Genomic DNA, 20524 nt, shown 5'->3' on the forward strand with positions numbered 1-20524 from the left:
TTTAGGTAACATGGAATGCATATTACTCGACAAATGCTGTGTACACTTTTTACTGTTTATTCATAATTGGTATAAATCTTGATTTTGCACTGTAGTGATTTGGAACTCATTATTGGTATCGCCTGTACGCCCAAACGATTCTGTAGATTTTAAAGTGGATTAAGAAATTGTTTCTATCAAGCGGATAGTCATTTTTCCGAAGGATTCCAGTAGAATCGAGACAGATCTATAAAAAAAAAATACGACAACAAAGTAAGAAAACGAAATTTTAGCTCAGTATTTATGTCATAAATCATTCAAGCAACACATCAATTAATGGAAGGGATGACTTACTTCTGGCGTGATAGTAAGATCTACATTTGTTTAAAAGGGTTTCATTCTGTGTGCCAACACTGAATGCAGGCACTCTGTGACATGGTAGAATCATGTAGCATGTTTGTGATACTTTTATCTACATACCTTCGTTCTCTAGAGAATCTCCCACTGGTCATGGACGTATACTGTATAGGAATTACAGTCAATCATGTTTGGCTATTTAAAAAGAAAAAAAATCATTGTTGTTACCTGGGCCAAGCTGCTGGCCTGCAGAAGATTTGGGGGTTAAATTGGACACAGGTCCAAGTTTTCAACAGGCCTCGAAATAGCCCCATTGAAGTAATCATCCTACCAGAGACCCACTGACACGGCTGACGCGAAGTGAATAAAGTGACGGACGTCAAAAGGAGAGAGGCGAATATCTGTAATCCATATCGCAGATATTGTGACTATTTCCTTATAGATGTTCACCCCGAGGTCCGTCTGTTGGCCTGACTTCGAATTCTGGATTTACCGATACCGGCGAAATGAAAATTTTAGAGCAACCTGTGATATAGCAGTATTGTTATTGAAATAGTTTGGCTCCGATGTCGACAAGTTTCATTTCTCAGATTCGCTGTAGAGTCAACTGAAAGTCACTCCAAAGTACTGCTGTGTGGATCACCCTTTTGCATGTGTTTCTTCTTTGATTCTATACCGTTTCCATCCGTCATTAATGTGGAGAGTATTCTTTTAGAGAAAAAGTGATGGATGAGGCTTATAAATCATCATTAATATTTCAAAAACTTTGCAAATTTGTGTAGTTTTGTTTGTCGAGTAACACTTTATTACCATGAAAGCTTCCAGTGATGGTTACAAGGATAACAGTGCATTTCGTTTGCACAAATGGCTACATAAATAATACCATCGGTCAAAACGACGACGCGCGATCGGTCAATGAAACCTTACCGTTGCTCTTTTTCGTATGAGAAACAGCCCTATTCAGAAAACTACGTTGGGAGAAAAAAAAAAGAATGGGTACAATTTGATAATCACGACAGAACGTAAGTTTGAAACATGAGCGAAGAGTTATCGTCCGCCCGCAATCTCTTTCTCGTAGATCCTGATATATTGCCGGCTGGAAAAAAAAATCAACGGTAGACAGGTAGTGAGCGATCTTCATGGCGGACAAACCTGGGCGTGCGCACACGAGCGATGTGTTATGCAGAGGTTCTCGATGGGCATAACATATAGTACTTATATATATATACGTCCGTGTACAGCATCAAATCAGTCGAGCAAATGCTGCCCCGCGCCGAAACGTTAATTGTCTTCTGAGCTCCTGACGGGACGACATCTGGCGACATTATCGCCTGATTGTGAGCGTTTCATTGATCTCGAGTGAAGGTCGTTGACTAGGAACGTGATCACTCAGATGAGAAGTCATTTCTTGGCAGACATTATTTTGACTACTGGCTTTCTCTGATTTCATCAGTGGCATCCCCACAGCGAAGACTAACGAAAATATTTCGTTTTGGAAGACTGGTCGAATTTCAGTAGGTCTTATCGAGGTTTGTTCGAAATCATTTTTGTTATTTTTGTTGCGAAGAGATAAAGAGGAAAAATCAACGGAGGACGAACATGGACGGGGAGATTCGGATGCGGAAAGCGGAGGGCGGGAGTGAGGAATCGCCCAGGGAGTTCGCAGATAGGATGATGAAGACAGTTGGTGCTGCCACGGTCAGTTTGGCACTGAGTTTGGGCTGCGAAACGGGTCTTTTCAACGTGCTCGCCAGCCAGTCAGAGCCTATTACCAGCCACCAGCTCGCCGAGAGCGCAGGCATGAAAGAACGGTAAGTCGCTCCTTTCGTTGAGCGGACTTCAGTTTTTTTTAAGAATTTTGTTTTGTGTGTCACACCAACTCTGTCTACATCTTCAAAAATGTATCGAATCCATGACTCCGTAACTGACTTAACCTAGAAACAATTTAACATAAGAACAAAGTCTTTATCTCCTACTGGCGTGTTTCTCTCTAGATAGGCCATAAATCTAACTGAATCATAAAGATTTTAGGCCCACAAAATGTGTTTTCTCTGCCTCAGAAAAATGCTATGGAATTTGATGTGATCCCTGATTGGTTTTCCAGATCAAGATATTTGCAGTAATTTGTTCAAAAGGATTATAAAACACCATGGGAAGTTAACGTACCACATGCCTCTTTGTCGTCAGAATACGGGTGATCGTTTCTTTTGTTTTGTTCAAGTCCCCAGTAGCACAGCTTGTTAGTTAGAGCAAATCCTGCAAAAGTTTAGACATGGAACCTTGTAATCACTCGAAGAGAAAAGTAGGTACATGTATTACTCCTTCATCTTCGTCTTTAAAGGACAAGTTCACCTTCATAGACATATGGTTTGAGTGAATGCAGCAACATTAGTAGAACACACCATTGAAAGTTTGAGGAAAATCAGACAATCCGTTCAAAAGTTATGAATTTTTGAAGGTTTTGTGCAGTAACCGCTGGATGAGAAGACAACTGCAGTGTATGAATAACTTAGCTGTCACATGCGTACAACAATATAAGGAAAATATAAAGAGAATTTCACAAAATTCCATCTTTTGAAAAAAGTACACATTCCCCTGACTCGTTACCGACAAATGTTATGGGTAATATTATTCCCCCTGCCTTTAGAAAGAGGCAAGCCAAGTGCTCTTTTATTATGCGAAAAAAGTGAAAATATGTTGAATTTTCTTTTACATTTTCTTTATACTGTTGTACGCATATGACTCACAAGCTGTAGTAGTCTCCTCGTCCAGCGGTTCCAACACAAAATTTTAAAAATTCATGACTTTTGCATCGATTGTCCAATTTTCCTCAAACCTTCACTGATGTGTTCTACTAATATTGTTGCATTCTCTCAATCCTTATGTTCATGAAGGTGAACTTGTCCTTTAAGTGGAATGGTTATGCACATTACGACAGTTGGTGTGCTAGTGAGTAGCGGCATGATGTAGAAGGTGAGTACAAATTGGGATAAATCATAGTCCTAATACCATGTGGTGATAACGTCGGATGTTCATTCAATATAATTTAGAGACATCTGAGGTTATGATGGTTATTTTGAAGATCTTAAAGAGAATATAGGAAAAAGTTTCTGATAATAATGCATCCACTGTTTAGTCACGAAAAACAAAGGAATGGACGTGTGCTGGCGAGGAACTCAGATCTGTGTGAACTCAGAGAGTCAAACTGATGCGATGATTACAATAGCCAAATATCAGCGTATCATCACTTAAAATCCGAATAATGATTATAATAGCAGCAGGTGCTACCCGTATAAAGATTCCGGAGATACCATTGTGGAGGGATGAAAACCCCCAAACATGATAACATCAGATTCCCAAGGTCATTTCTGCCCTTTACATTATTTTCAAGTTGCTGCCATTACGTACGCCAATCGATATTCATGAACACTGAAGACTGGAATCAACGAAATAATCACACAAATTATTGAAAGAGAGAATAAGTGCTTGGATGATTTCGCGAAAGAAATCACTTGCGGTTTTTTTTTTCACAAGCTGGCTACATTAAGTGGGAGAAAATATATCAGAACTACCCTCAAAAAGCGAAGCCACATCAACATGACATCTGTCACTTTCGAAATCCAAACGTATTTAAAGTAAAAAACAAACAAACCAATACTGGCAAAAACTTTACAAGAAATCCAATATCTGGAGCATTATGACTGCCTGGCTGTCGGTAAACGCATCACTTGATTTGGGTTCATTTCTAGAGGCCTCAAATGGTACTCTTTCTACGTGGCTACAGTGTCAAATCGGCCGTGGGAGTCACTCTTAATAGTGCACATAAGAAAAGCCGAAGAAAGTCCCCCATGTTTGCCTCGTAATATTCGTACATTTTATACACTATGTCGAAAGAGAAGGGTGGGGATTGTTAGCATGTTATTTGCTCATACGGGATGCACCTAAAAGAGGGTAAAGACGGAAACGAGATTGTTTGTCACAGTGCAATATAATGATATACACACATTATATACATTTTCATTCACCATTGCAAACATATATCTGCTCACTCAATGTAATTATGTTAATATGTGCGTATAATACCATATTCTTGGTAATTGTTCTTAGAGGGACCCAAAGATCAGTTGTTGCAGTTTGGTAACATTTTAAACAGGAGGTAAAGAAATGTATCTGAACACTGTGTGTAGGCAATGACTGGTTCGTTTCGAGGCAAATTTAATCGTATAGTCTGCGGATCTGCTGGGCTGGGACAACACACATCCACATTCTCAAAGTGATACGAGTTGTCCGCGTTGATATTCCGATGTGGTACATGTACGAGAACAGCTTTCCTTGGATTTTAAGGGTGATCAGTACCATTTTGGCAGAAAACCAAATGTAGTTTAATTTTTTTCCGCTCCTGCTGGAGGAACTTGGATCAACTGTTATTAGCAAGCTGAAGGATTTGAAAAAAGGCCATGATATGACTTTATTGATAATTCAATAAAGTTATTATCGTGTGAAGGTGGACCAAATATGAATATGAAGCACCGGTGTGCAAGCCAAGATACCATACGTCCAATTAAATAAGTTAAAAAAAAAGTAAAACAACAATTCGCCAGTGTGAATCGAAGCACAAAGCATGTGCCTGCCCATCGCAGATAAATTGTACCGATATTGATTTTTTTTTTTTGACAAATGATGACAGTCTGAAATTGAAGTCATTTTGATATTTTGGTTGACTCTGAAGCCTCATCTCTCCGCCTCTGTCTCACGCTGGTGACTGGTTACGGTTGAAGATGCTATCTTCGACTTTTGTTCGTCCCATAGACCCGGGAGATCGCACTGCTTGAGCGGTTAATGTCATGAAAACATCACCTTCCACTGCGTGTGATGTCAACAAAGTACCTTCGTGTCAGTGATGCATGCATGGCTTTGAAGGTTGGATACTTCGGCGTCTTCATTTTATGACTTATGTTATTCTAAAGAACAAATCATACGGGTACGGGATATCAACACTGTATAGAAATGGGTAGCAGAAAATGATAGCAAAAGTTTCGAAGCTACTTTATAATGGTACATAGATATAAATTTCGTTGTACAAGACATCATGGCACTCTTGAAAAGATAAAATTCTACAAGAATTTATCAAAAGTTGGATGCTTGATAAGAAAAAGTGTGTTTTCGTATATTGCGATGTTGGCACTCGCTCGTTCTATACTGATGATGTCTTCTTTCACATTTTATAACATACTTAGTCCTACAAGTAATGACAAGGAGAAGTTGGACTCATAATTTGCATTGTAGACACAACTTCTGCGCAAAATTTCACAAGAAAGGTTATGCTGCGACAAAAGATGAGTAGGCCATGAAAGTTTTATAAGGACTCACCCGACGCAGCAACCAGCAATTCCTCATGTCATACTCTGTATTCTTGATTATAGAATAAGATTTCAAAGAGAAGCTCAAGTTTAACAGTTCGAAAAATTGCTGTCGCAAGGGTATCTCGCACACACACAAAAAAATCCATCATGTAGATTAGTAACGTACCTCCTTTCTGGTGGCATCTGTTTGTTAGGTTACCTGTCTTTATACACCTTGAACATATGCATCTGACACCTTAATATGTCTTTGAAGTGGCATCATATTGGTATAATAATGTCATAGTAACGTCTCAAGACTAAATTTGGAGTTACTGCCTGATCTACTACAGTTCTTTCTTACCGAGGTGTTCGGTGGATGTGTTTTAATCTCTACATTTAAAAGTCGTTCATTCTCCCATACATTGTCATCTCAACCGTTATTGGTTTCATAGAATTTCTCCATAACAATTCATAGGCCAACATCCAGGTTGGAAGCTTGCCAAAAACACTGTGTTTATATTGAATTGCATTCATCTGCCTTTATAGAGTGATTTCGGCGTAGTGGTTCCATAAATATGATCATTTTTTTAAAAACAAATATCTGTGTACGCGAAGGGATATTAAAGTTATTCCGCCGAAGAAAAAAAGTTTTCAAAAAAGTTTGACGAAGTATGCGCAGTTACAGTGGAATGAATGGTGCGATTCCGTTCTTCGGCGGAGACCTTTGGTGTAGGTCTTCCTACATGGTGGTTCTGCTTACGTTTCAGCGACTAGCACATCGACATGGTTCTTTTCAGGGGGGTTGAACTCTCGGCAGCTGGCCCGCCAACAGTCCTGGCGATTCCCCCCTAACTCGGGGGGAATGTGTTTATCACCCAACTTTGTGGGGGCGCACATTGTCGTGCTGCAGAATTACATCCACATGAATTACGGCGAGGCCAAAATGTCGTAGATATGGGAAAGCTATCAGACGTTGAAGCTCGTCCCTGTATCTTATGACTGTCAATCCGCTGGGCTAAACTGACGAGCCGAGTCTCGTTTCTTACTCAGTCGTCGTCGGTTCAATGGCATGAAACTTCGTAAACTATGTCAAACATGGTGTCATTAAAGCTTCTTGTAGCGTCCACTGCGTTTAATATGGTCATTCCTGTCACTAAACAATTCTAACTTGCTACTATCGATTACATCGGACGCATACAGTACACGATAACAGAATGTTCAGTTTGTAATCGATTACGGATGATGGAATCGAAATAATTTTTTTCTTTTTTCAAACAAGCAAACAAACAAAAAACCATTGCGAACACCATACAAAAACGGGGTCGGCCAAGCTTTGCTTGTCGGTTTCTCACCACGTGATCTTATTTTGATGAACCATACTTTGTTTGTTTGTTTCCTGACAAATCTTGCCTGCATCACAACCAGCTAATGCAGAGAGACAGAGTGACATATTATATACATAGATATATATGTACATATATATATTATATATATATATATATACTAGTATATATATATATATATATATATGTATATATATATATATATATATATATATATATATATATATGTATATGTGTGTGTGTGTGTGTGTGTCTGTCTGTCTGTCTGTGTGTCTGTCTGTGTCTGTCTGTGGGCCTATTATGACAGCGTTTACTGGAGTTCGTTTTTAAAACTACGTTTGAGTCCAGACAGGCACAAGATGATATTCCGTAGAATTTGTACATCGACTCGACTTATTTTCTTTTTTTCTTTTCACATGTTATTATTCACGGACTGATGTGCTCGGGAACGTACTGTTGGATAGACATAAAGCAGCGTAATCAAATTCCCTGTAAATCCTTGAAGTAAAGCTCCGGGTTGGACGCACGTCAATTTCAGATTCTCTGAAAAACTAGGTGTTGCTCAAGGATGAGAATCCGGAAACACGGAAGGCCTTAGATCTGTCCGGAGTGCCCCCTCTCTCTTTCAAAGAAAGGTGAAGGCACACTGTCCTTACTGTGACGATGCAAGTTACAGCTGACAGTTGTTATAACTTATTGCATTTTCCATTTTTGTGAAAAAAGATAGGACAGGCATTCTGGGTTTACAGAGGCAAAACGACCGCACGATATAGCGGGAATGGTTAAAGTTGAGAGTATAAAGTTCTTTTTCCTGTGTACCTATATACAGTTGAGAAGACCTTAAAGGGATCTACAGTTTTGATTGAGACCTAACTTCAGGTTTCAAACATTTTTGTGTTTAGATAATGGAAAACCTCTTATGAAATATGAAAGAGCTCGTAATTCCAAAAGGGATTCAACGTGTATCTGATGAAAATTGTTTTTGAATTGGATTGGCTGAGATATCCAAATCAGAGCAATCCTAATAAAAGGTGGGACCCACCTTTTATTAGGATTGCCCTGTTTTACTTTATTTTTGGATGACTCAGCCATTCGAAAACCGATTTTCATCAAATAAACTTTGAATTCCTCTTGGAATGGTATGCTCTGTATTATTTTGTAAGTGGTTTCTTGATATCTAGCAAAAAGTTAACAGCCCAATCCTCATCTCCACCAATACTATACTATCCCTTTAAGTTACGAACTGAAACAAACTTTCTTCAGCTGATCTTCGCAAATTGTTGGACTGGATGTAATCGTAACCATACGCACTTCACACGTTCTTTTATTTAATACGCCGTGTTTACACCGGTAAACAGATCTCGCTTTTCAGTGTTTGAACAAAAACACGTGCAAGAGATTTGCGAGTTAATGTATCGGCTGGAACGAGTAATGCGCAACTGCCAACGGAGTTTCAACGAAGGTTACGGGAATTTGAAGGCGCGCGCGATTCGCAACGTTATTTCCGAAGTATTTAGCAAAATGTGTTACCAATACTTTGTCACCTTTTCAAAGGGAAATAACAGAAATGTCTTTCATTTTGCTAAGTGAACGATTATTGAGAACACTTGAAAAACACACTTGAAACCTTCCACGAGGAGCGCAGTATAACACATACACTTATGTGATGTATTTAAACGCACTTTCAACTAGTACATGATTTTATGATTTCTTCATTTCTTATTGTCTGAATGAATAAAATATTCAAAGGGAACCCAAATAGTCCCACTGCTGGAACCGAAAAAGGACATGCCTAAGCCTCGAAAAAAAAAATGAATGGTTCATGTGTCTTCGACCATTTTAAGAAATTTGATTTTAACTTTGGGAATTAAAACGTCTGAGTACCTGATCGACCGTTGAATTTTTGAGAGATGAAATTATCAGCGAATTCCTTCCCAAACGGCATACAACAGCAAATTCGTAAAGAATTATTTTCTCCACGATTTCTTTCCAGTAACAAAAAAACAAACAAACAAACAAAAGAATATTTCTGACTGAAAAGACGAATTAGCAGACACAAGGGGCGTTATACCCCTATTCAGTTCTTTTCGTACTGGTCAAATAGATAAATTAACACCAACACATTAACGCACACACACATACACACACACACACACACACACACACACACACATTCATAAACCGTCTGTGTATGTCCTCCTTCACTCCTATGATCTTGCATGTGTGTGTGCCAAATACATCAACAAAGCTAGAGAAGCGAATAAAGTTCGAATGAAAGCATGAATTTACTCGTGCATTTACAGTTTCCATATAATAATCAGCAATATTTTTATCAATTTTCAGTCGTAGTATCTTGACGTATAGTTATGTAATCGATACTTACGAACTGATATCATCTAAAAATAATTTTCGAAGTGAGAACAGTTTGAGGAGATATTGAAATTGACATATACTGTAACACTCAAAGTCTTTGCATGATATTTTTCCTCTGAATCTTGTGCAAATACGCAATAACGATTGCAAAGAATTACCTAAGATTAAGTAAATAAAACTTTCACTGCAAGCCATAAGAAAGTATATTGAAGCTATAAGTTTGATGTTTCAGTTGTTTTCAAGTATGAGTGAATGACATGATTTATCATCCAATGCAATGATAATCATTGTACACGTTTACAGTCTTATTCAGCATGTTCACTATTAGAAACCAGAATATAACATGAATGCAAGTCAAGTCTGGCCCCTTGAAACTTGCGCAGATACAAACCTAAAGAGAAATGTGGATTGAGTGAAAGCAGCAACATTAGTAGAACACATCAGAGAAAGTTTGAGGAAAATCAGACAATCGATGCAAAAGTTATGAATTTCTAAAGTTTTGGTGTTGGAACCGCTGGATGAGGAGACTACTAGAGGTTATGATGTCATGTGTGGACAACAATATAAAGAAAATGAAAAGGGAATTCCATAAAAATTCACTTTTTCTCGCATAATGAAAGAGCACTCAACTAAACGCTTTCAGAAAGCAGGGGGAATAATTGCTACCCTTAAATGTCAGTATCAAGTTGATGGAATGTGTAATTTTCATGAAAAATGAATTTTTGTGGAATTCCCTTTATGTTTTCTTTATATTGTTGTCCATACATGACGCCATAATCTCTAGTAGTCTCCTCATCCAGCGGTTCCAACACCAAAACTTAAAAAATTCATAACTTTTGCATCGATTTTCCGATTTTCCTCAAACTTTCACTGATGTGTTCTACTAATGTTGCTGCTTTCACTCAATCCACATTTCTCTTTGGTTTTTGGTTTATAACATTCCTAAGTGAGATAATGAGAAACCTCTCATGAAATATGAAAAAGCATGTAATTTTAAGAAGGATTCAACGTTTATTTGATGAAAATTGGTTTTCAAATGGCTGAGATATCCAAAAAAGTGATAATAATAAAAGGCGACAGGCCACGCCTTTTATTGGGATCTCTTTGTTTCACCTTGTTTTTGGATATCTTAGCCATTCAAAAGCCGATTTTCATCAAATAAACTTTTGATACCTCTTAGAATTGCATGCTCTTTGACATCTCATAGTGGTTTCTGAATAACTCGCAAAACGTTAAAAGCTAAGTCCCCACCTCAACCAGAACTGTACAGTCCCTTTCAGCTGAGGTAAGATTGAGGTATGAGTTTTCTTCAATTTGTATCCCTCTGTACAAATGAAATTCCTAAGATCGCAACTGCTGATCTACATTTTTATCAAACATGTCGGGAAAATAATAATAAAAAAAAACAGCGGGAATCGAACCTGTCATCTATAGGCTACCGCTTTCCGGGTAGCGACACAACCACCAGGCTATCCCTGGTTGCCGGCAGTGCACGGTAAACTTGGAACAAATGCATACTTTGTTTCCTAATTTGTTACTGTTCAGTAATGTGTTACTATGACGTAGTTGTCAGAAAGATATTCTAGTGCACAAAATTAAATGTTCAATTCATTATGCAATAAACATACTGAAAATTATCTGTAATACAATCATATATGTCATAGACAAAGTATACATCTAATGAAAGGAGAACATTAAGTATTTACACTTATATGGTAAATGTATACTAATGACATCTCATTAACACATTAACTTCTAGGTAAAACTTCTCCGGGAGCTTTACGAAAACTCGACCGTGATGGTTTCTTTCTAATTTTGATTGGTAGGTCATTTTATTTTATTTTTTTTTTAAGTTGTGCTGGGCACGCTAGGTAAGTAACAGTGATTTCATTCGCATCCTCACTCTGTGCAAAATAATATAGATAGCATTATTGACGTCATCGCATCACCTTTTCCATTGGCTGAAAAACCAAAAATTATGATCAGTTTAGCAAACCAAACCCAGCTTCCCCTGAATAGTCACCATTGATATTTCATTACAGCTCTACAATGAAAATGATAATGAAGCGATGACATCATAGTATCTAATTTGCATATCGTGTTGTGACAAACTAATGTCACTTTTTGCGTCAAAACTTGCAAATGATAAAACAAAAATAAAACAAATAAACATTTGCGTAACTGTCTTACTCCGTGTCGGATTTGAAATGATACTTTCTGGTCGTTTGATTTCAGTCTCTCTGTTTGTTTGAACTTAGGCCTACATCGTTTATTGGAATTCACTTGAATAGGGAGAGGTATGTTACGTTCATTACTTGCGTTTTTGCCGCAGGCGACGCTGTGTCCTTTGATGGAGTATCCAGAAATGGCTGTAAAAGTTTCCTTATGGATATCAAACGCAACCTCAGGATTCGAAAGACACCAGTTCATATCCTAGGTACCTATCATCTACATGGTTAATCTGTGTTTCAATGGCAAAAATATTAAGGTACTATTAAGCGATTGATTTAGTAACGATTAAAGCATATCGTATATGAACATTTCGCAGTTCGTTGACCATGAAGCGCAATTACTGTAATTCCATTGATCGCTCTGCCACGGCCGTCTGCGCAGCAGCTCATCGACGAAATGATTCGATTGCTGCTGCATAGCCTTCAAAATGCAAAGTGAATGAAACCATTTCGTCATCCGTGGCGAGGAGACATTGTTCGCCTCGGCGGGTATAGGAACCGATGGGTGGGTTCCTCACGGGTGGTGCGCTGCCCTCCTCCCTGGCAGAAGACAACAGCGTGTATGACATACTTCTCATTCTCCTCTGACTTTCACCACCTCTCACTCCTCACCCCATTCTTGTCATCACAGTATCATCCAACCAGCACTGGTCTGAGAAAGCCGCTCGCGGAGAGAGAGAAAAAAAAATGGAAAACGATCCCCCAACCCCTCCTCCCGTAGAAGAACAAGAAGCGCTTGATAGGATGTTTACGCTGACATGACCGTTCAAGTGCAAGGCGGGCGTATCGTAAGGATGAAACAAGGATTACAGCGCGCATGCCAGGCATACAGATATACTTAAAGATGTGTACTTTGATTAGCGTGCTTGCAGTGTCTATCACACAGCAAGTTATGTACACATATCTCTCTCTGTCTGTCTCTCCGTCTGTATGTCTGTAACTGTCTATCTTTTCTATGCTCGAAAGATTATTTAAGCAGCATCCATCTTTATAACCTTGTGGAGGTTTAGAGGAGCCTTTGTTTCTCTTTGGAAATAATATGTTTGCTCAAGACTACATTGTTTATTGGTGCATAAAACTGTTTGCAAAATATTCCTACCACATATAATGTGTTAAACTGAAATTTATCATCAAAATTCTTTCGACATATCTAACATGTTAACAATAAAATACCTTGAAATCTATTGCCGGAAAATATAAAACCTAATATTTTCCAACCTAATTATAAGTTAAAATATACAATTATTTGTATCCAAATGCAACAATATGCCCAACTTTCTACCAGCTTTATTTGTTCCCCCAATTATTAGTGCATTCACTTCAGTCACCATTGATGTAACTTGCAACAATTACCGATCTACTTGTTTAGCTTCTCGGCAATTCCAAAGCAATATGAAGCAACCATACTTAGTGAATGTATAGCCTTGCATATGTAATTTGCAGTTGTGATAACATTCAGTCCTTTCGAATGTATCATCTGCAAGTCATGCGCGTGAACTTATCAAAGTGAATCTCTCCTTGAAAAGCGGACTTCGATATTTTTGACGAAGATTGTTGTATGCATTACAAAAAAAAAAATCTATAACACGATATCTTGGAGTATTATTTGGCTGATGTTGACGTAATGTTAATATTGTTCTTCTTACCTTAGATATTTTGAAAAGAACTGGCATTTCATTCAATGATTTCTTTTAAATTAATAATTTTCTACTATATCAATATTGGTATTTTGTGTTATTACCCCCCCCCCCCCAAAAAAAAAATAGATAAATAAATAAAAAAAATAAGACTATTGAACGGAATATTCACTTATTGTACCATGTGTTAAATTCAATTTACAAAGATTTTTGCTTTAATTAATTTTCGAACCATAATGTTCAATGGCAGCTTATTTTAAACAGTTTTGAGATTTGAAAGATGAGGTCTATATAACCCGCAGTGACAATAAAAGTAATGAATTACTGGCAATGACTGTCCCAATGTCACTTTTGTACAAGGTCCAATAGTGCAACACGTCCTTTTAGGATGAATAGGCCCTAAACGGGAATCAATGTAAGTGATCAAATCAAATCGTGAGAGTGGTGGAAAGGACAAAAGAATTAAAAGAAAAGAAAGGGGAAAAAGAGGTTCAATGTAATCTACAGACTCATAGGGAAGGAATTCGAAACAAAGATACTCTAAAGAACACGCTATTTCTTATACTTTTAGCCATTTTTATGATGCTTTAGGACGTCGATAACTTAAAATCAAAGAGGAGAATGTTCTCTGTGATATAAGTTGGTGGCATGGGTCTGCCTTTATCGATAAGCATCTCATGGTCAGGCACCTCAATATTCAAATCACCATGACACTGAAACTTACTTAATTGTATTCTGTCCTTGACGTCTAATGACGGTATACCCATCTATAGTCTAAGCTTTGACATTTCGCTAAGTGCATCAAGACTGTAACACTACGACCCGTCCTGCTGAGTGTTTCGAGTGGTCTGCTGTGATGTCATAGAACACAACAATTACGACAGAAAAACCGCACAAAGTTTCGGCACCATTGAATGTAGTTTGATCGCGTCGCATTCTGTGTGGATTGAAATACAACTGCCGGTCAGTCAACGGAATACCCAAATTAACGTGGCATTGAAAATTTAATCAAATTCTACCCACTCCGAAAATAGATGCTCTTCACCTCCATACGGTAGGCAGTGACATTTGCAGAAAAAAAAAAGTTGGCTTTATTGCAAAATAGCGTGTGTCAAGACTTAAATTCGGAAGCAGACGCATGTCTGAAACACCTAACACGAGACTGGAATATCGTTGAACAATCCACATGCGCTTTGAGTGCATGCGGCTTAATTAAGGAACGAGTAATAATTGATGAGATACCAGACGACGAAGGATGAAAATAAAGGGAAAGAATTACACGGACGCAGATAATGTAGGTCGCCAGAGATCAGTTTGTCTTTTATCTTTACGTTCATGCTTAGACGTCTGATGCTTGGATTTAAGCAGTCCAAATTTGTTGTCCCCGTTCTATTAGACATATGAATATGTAATACCTGGGGATGACGTACGTCGCTCTCAAATGAAAAAACAAAGTTTGCGTACTGGCTTGCCATTATCGAAAGCCTTTATATTCAATGTTAGAATATGTATCCTAATCAATCTGTTTGTGCTGTGAAAGCTTTCTGAGAACTAGTCAACATTTATCCGATTAATTGAAGTCTGTGATTTAATCATAATATTTCTCAAAACTTTTCACAAGTAGTTTTTCATAAATGGATTTATAATCTAATTGAATTTGTCTGTCTGTCTTTCTGTCTGCCTGTCTGTCTGTCTCTTAATGATGCATGCATGCATGAATATATAATTTATATATATCAAGGTTCGACATAAACTTTTTTTTCTCTCTCTCTCTTGGGACCACCAACATCATCACAACGCATCTTTCTGTGGTCTGACAAAGAAATAAGTTAGCCCGAAAAGAAACAAGAAAAGAAATAGATAAGTTGAAATATTAAAATGATGCTATAAACCATGGTAATTATTTTAAAAACTGGCAGGCATGACAAATCGCGTCGAATATATATTGCCACTAAGAAGTAGAAAAGTAAAACATCAGAAAATGAATTAATTTGATAATACATTGAAATGATTATAAACCTTGATAACTATGTGACAAATGACAAGTATGTTAAGGGGCTTCAAATGCCAACCGTAAATAAACTAAGTATAACATATCGGATATTGAACTGAGGCATAAAGCATGATTTTCTATGACACCACATATCAATAAAATGAATGTACTTTAAGGCATTAATATTTTGTCATTTGCAGATGAAACAAAAATTCAGCCGTAGTGTTTCAAAATAGTTCTAAAATAATGTGAGTTACGGATAGAAACAACCAACGCAAAAAAATTGATAAGTATAATCAATGTTAAGCATTGCTAAATATACAGAATGTGAACAAGAGCTATTATGAAATTGTTTCCAGAATAAACCATATACAGTTACGGTTTATCTAGAAAAATAGTGATATCTCCTTATATCTTAAGTTTTATTGCGAAATTTTTATATTGTAGGATGTTTTGTGATACAACTGACCTACACATGTGAGAAAAATGGGATAACTTGAACATTATTTAAGTCACTGCTCCCAATGGCAAACAAAACCTTTAACACGTAGGGGTATACCTATTTCTGTTATTGGATAAAGTAAGATTTAAAGGAAAGATAGCAAAAATAGTTTGGCCGTCTTTGGCCATAAAATAGACCGAGTTTGGCCTTGAAGACGGTCTCGAAACCCTGGTCGCGCAAAGCCCTGAGTTATTTTTCCCTTTCCTGGATGAGAAAAAAATACATAAAACATTGTACACAACCACACATAAATATGATAAAGGCATATCTTTCCTTAAAAGTGGTAGCCCGACACTTCGTTATGGTGAGATTTTTTAGTGTGTGCAAGCGACACCTCTCTACCTCAACAGTGAAAAAAAAAGAAGATAAAATCTCAGAGAATAAAACGAAGCAAAGTACCCAATACTTTTACGAACAATTATGTAACATACATTTAGTGCAATTAGAATAACTAAGCAAGAGCGACCAACAAACATTCCTTGATTTTATTATATATATATATATATATATATATATATATATATAAGTATATATAACTATTATATATATATATATAGAGAGAGAGAGAGAGAGAGAGAGAGAGAGAGAGTGCGAGAAGGAGTCCCGACCGTGTACAGCACCAGTGTAGCTCCTTCATTATTTATTCAGTGCTGCCACATGCTGTATTGTTGTCGACGACATGAAAATGTGTAGTTCTATAATTATTACTATAGTCTTATGTTATTATAACATACAACATGAAGATATTGAATTGACGTTTTTGTTATATACCCTCATTTCAATTAATAACACGAGTTTGATATGATTATACTTTTATGAAATACATTTAATGATATGAAATTAATTATGTTTTATTATTGTATTCTGTTATATAACTACGGATTCATTGATGACATAGCCATTATAGACTCACGCTAGTTAGATTTATATTGTTACGAGTGTAGCCATACGAGTGAGTCATTTTTGTATCAGTACAGCCCTGATGAAGGTCCTAACAAGACCGAAAGCCCGGCAATAAACACACACGTTGATCACTAGCTAGGTCCACGAATGCTCTTCTTCTCGCACTATATATAATTATATATATATATATATATATATATATATATATATATATATATGTAAATAACTATCGAGCTATGCAACTTTTATTTGTTTCAACCTTTGGAAAGATGGCATATATTGCTCTTGAGTTTTCGAGCTGAGGATCAGTTGGAAAGGACGTTGAATTGCCCGGTAATGCTCGTTATTCCGAAGGTTCGTTAGTCCGAAAATATGATAAGGTTCGTTGTTCCGAAAGTCCGTTAATCCCAATATGAAGCAAGGTTCATTATTCCGATGGTTCGGTAATCCGAACATCAAATAGGGTTCGTTGATCCGAACATTTGTGGCGCTATTCCGGAAGTTCGATAGTCCGACAATGAAAAGAACGTGCTTACCTAACAAACCTTCGGAATAACGAACCTAAATTCGTTTTCGGACTGTTACGGACCGTCGGAAAAGTGACCCTTTTTTCTGATTAACGAACCCTCTGAATAGCGAAACTTACTTCATTTTCAGAATAGTGAAGCGTAGGGAAGGAAAATTGTCTTTTTCATATTAACGAAGCTTCGGTATTTACAAACTATAATCGAGTTGCAAATGCCCACTTGACTCTACAAGGAGACAATAGAATTGAATTCCTGATATGGAAAAGCTTTGATTGATTTGATTGATTGATACCACCTGGAGATTGAATATTAAAACTTGATTGTTACTACAACTCATAAATCTCGCACAAAGTAACTGTGCCTACATAACAAGTATATCCAATATTATCAACGTAGTTTTATTTTTAGTTTAGCTGTGATATATTCACTCAAGTGTCCAAATAGATAAGGTTATGTTCCTTCATGAACGCTTAGAATTTCTGTTATACCGTTTCTCTAATCAGACAAAAGAAGAGTTATCTTGTATGTTTTTTATAATTTCTTTTATTTCACGGATGAATCTAATTTTAATGGCAGAATTTCTTTGAAAATTATGGTAAACTTATACATACCTTATTTAGCATGAATTCTATATTAGCTTAATTTGATTCAAATTGATATTCGCAACGTTTCAATACAGTTAGAAAGAATTGATCAATAGAAACTAGTCAGTATATAGTCACTAAATAAATCAAAAATATTTGCAATGATAAAATCCTTCTGGAAAAAAAAAATGAAAAGCTCTAACAACGTGGAAATATTTGTCGTAGTTTAAACCTTTACCAAATCTAAATATATTTCCACCGACATGGAGTTTTTTTGTAATTTGCAGTTATATGGTATAATTTTTATTATAGTCATTCATGACGAGGTTCATAATCATGGTATATAATCAATATACCAAAGTAAAGTAGTATTAACATCATAGATAAGAAGAGGAACAAACAAAACAAAACAAAACAAAAAAGCACCTTGCAGCATATACTTATAAACATATACTACATAATAATAATAGATTTAATTCTATGCAGGATGTGCAATTCATGTAGTATAGGTGAGAGTATCAGCATCTCATAATTTTATATGATTTTATGTATGTGCGTATATCACTAAATAGTAATCGGAATCAATAAGTAGGTTTAGAATTTAATTCAAGAGAACAGTAGACAAGAAGAATGAGCCTCCCCAGTCCCTGCCCCCCCCCCCCAAAAAAAAAAAACAACAAACAAACAACAACAACAACAACATTAAAGGTGGTCACGAAAAATCCACACACACATATTATTTTGAGTTGTTAGATTGTGTGTGTGTTTTTGAAATAGTATATGCTGACAGTGTGCCATTCCATATACTGATATAGGTACCTCTCCTCAAGCCTAGACTGACATGTTTCTTTTTCCGACATACCTGCAAATATCAGAAGAAGCATGACGTCTTCATTTACGGCTATTTCCTCTAATTTCCCCCGTCCGAGAAGTATCGAGGTTACACGGCATTGGCCCTGATTCAACTGGGTAAATCAAACAATCTGAAACGAGGTCGTGGCTTTAGGGAACGCAAATTCAAGACTTTCAGACAGCGCCGGATTTTGAGCAAGCTGGTAATGTTTCGTCTTTCCCCGGCTTCCTTGCCACATGAACGCTGCAAAGTTTCCGCCACGTTGTTTGAACGGTTGCATAGCAAAATAAGGTTTTTGGACCTATGCTAACACTATTAATATTAATCCTTCCAGATCTGTTCAATGGCACCCCTCCCCCCCCCCCCCCAAAAAAAAAAAAAAAAAACACCTGATAAACGGACGTTTTAAAAGCAACGTTTCGTGTTCAACAGACTTTCAAACATGTGTAGGACAGTACAGAATAATGAATTTGAAAATTTTTCTTTTATCCATGGAAATCTCATTACTTTCCTTCGAAGCAAAAGGCTCCTGATTTCAAAGTCCAAATTTTATTGATATCAATTTCAATTTCAATTTCAATTTATTCGGCAACTGTATGATAGAACATAAAAAATTGCACATTATAAGAGACATAACATTCAAAGGCCGGGACCCCTTGAAAGCAACTAGTGCTTGTTATGAGGCCCCTTTGCAGCAATTAAATAATCAATAACAAAAATGCAATTAAGCATATATTAAGTATATCAAAATTTCTGTCATAGGTAGTAAATTAAAAAATACAGAAGTACGTTACAATATACACATAGACATACGCAAGCATACACTCAGTAAAAATGCAATGCAAGAGATTGGTAAGAGGGTGAAGAAACGAAGATAAAGAAAGAAGAAAAAGTACAGCTGTTGAAGTCTACTCAGTCAAGGATGATAGTTTGTTTTTAAATGTAATACGTTTGAATAGGGTTCTGAAACGAGTAAGTGTAGTACTGGATTTAAGATCAGAAGAAGTTAAATTCCATTCATGCGCCCCTGTGAATCGAATAGAATGAGACCTTGTTGTTAAGCGACAACTTGGAACTCGAAGATTATCTTTAAAACGGGTTGAGTATGCATGGAATGACGAATTTGTTCTAAACATGTTTTGAAAAATGGAAGGGAGTATCCCTTTATGATACTTAAACATGAATACCAATACATTAAGTTGCACAAGTTCAAATATAGGAATAATTTTATTTTTAATGAAAAGAGGTAGACTCGGACTTCGAAAATCACTTTTTGTTACAAGCCGTACCGCACGTTTTTGTAATCTAAACAGTTTGTCAATATGATCTTTGTATGTCTTGCCCCAAATTTCACTGCAATAGTTAAGGTGAGATAATATTAAAGCATTGTAAATAGAAAGCAATATTTTTCTTGGTAAAAAAGATTTAAGTTTAGATAAAATTCCTATACCATAGATATAAACTTATAAAGGAACATATCACAAAAACATTAATATCCAAAGTTTGTTTTTTGATATTGTCTACAATCGATCAAACATTTAATTCAATTTAATTCATTTATTTTCCATTCATCATCCAACAAGGAGTACAACAAAATGCAAAGTATGCATATATTTACACTATCACTTTGTTTGGTCAGTTCGACAAAAGAAAATACATAACGCAATGTGAATCCTAAAGTAAGATATAATATGTACAACAAAGAACAGTAATGTTTACTTTGAAAGGTTGACAGAAAGGGATGGAAAAAGAGTGATCCACTAAAAAAGCAAATCTTGTAATACGTGGATCCTTCAAACGTATGGGTCACTAAACCACATCATTATAAACAATAATGATTAAGTACAAGAAAGAAAAGCAAGATTAGACTAATCTTTAGATTAGTCTAAACTATCTAGAT

At 36.6% G+C, this 20524-nt stretch overlaps 2 protein-coding genes across 2 annotated transcripts in view; one reads left to right on the plus strand and one right to left on the minus strand.

Annotated features, from left to right (window-relative positions):
- Nucleotides 1-4857, minus strand: part of LOC139739447 (large ribosomal subunit protein eL36-like) — a 182279-nt gene extending 177422 nt beyond the window's left edge. The window contains exon 1 of the mRNA XM_071650059.1: nucleotides 4853-4857. The gene's annotated coding sequence lies outside the window, so the exon portion shown is untranslated. The remainder of the gene's footprint in view (nucleotides 1-4852) is intronic.
- The window catches only part of LOC139739446 (S-adenosylmethionine-dependent methyltransferase Rv2258c-like), a 60959-nt gene continuing 42086 nt past the window's right edge, over nucleotides 1652-20524 (plus strand). Inside the window, exon 1 of the mRNA XM_071650057.1 lies at nucleotides 1652-2147. Within this exon, the coding sequence (XP_071506158.1) occupies nucleotides 1936-2147 (212 nt within the window). The 5' untranslated portion in view covers nucleotides 1652-1935. The remainder of the gene's footprint in view (nucleotides 2148-20524) is intronic.

The sequence above is a fragment of the Diadema antillarum genome, unplaced genomic scaffold, assembly GCF_040938485.1.
Source record: "Diadema antillarum isolate AM-2024a unplaced genomic scaffold, OU_Dant_1.0 seq00000798_RagTag, whole genome shotgun sequence".
NCBI classification, from domain to species: Eukaryota; Metazoa; Echinodermata; class Echinoidea; order Diadematoida; family Diadematidae; genus Diadema; species Diadema antillarum.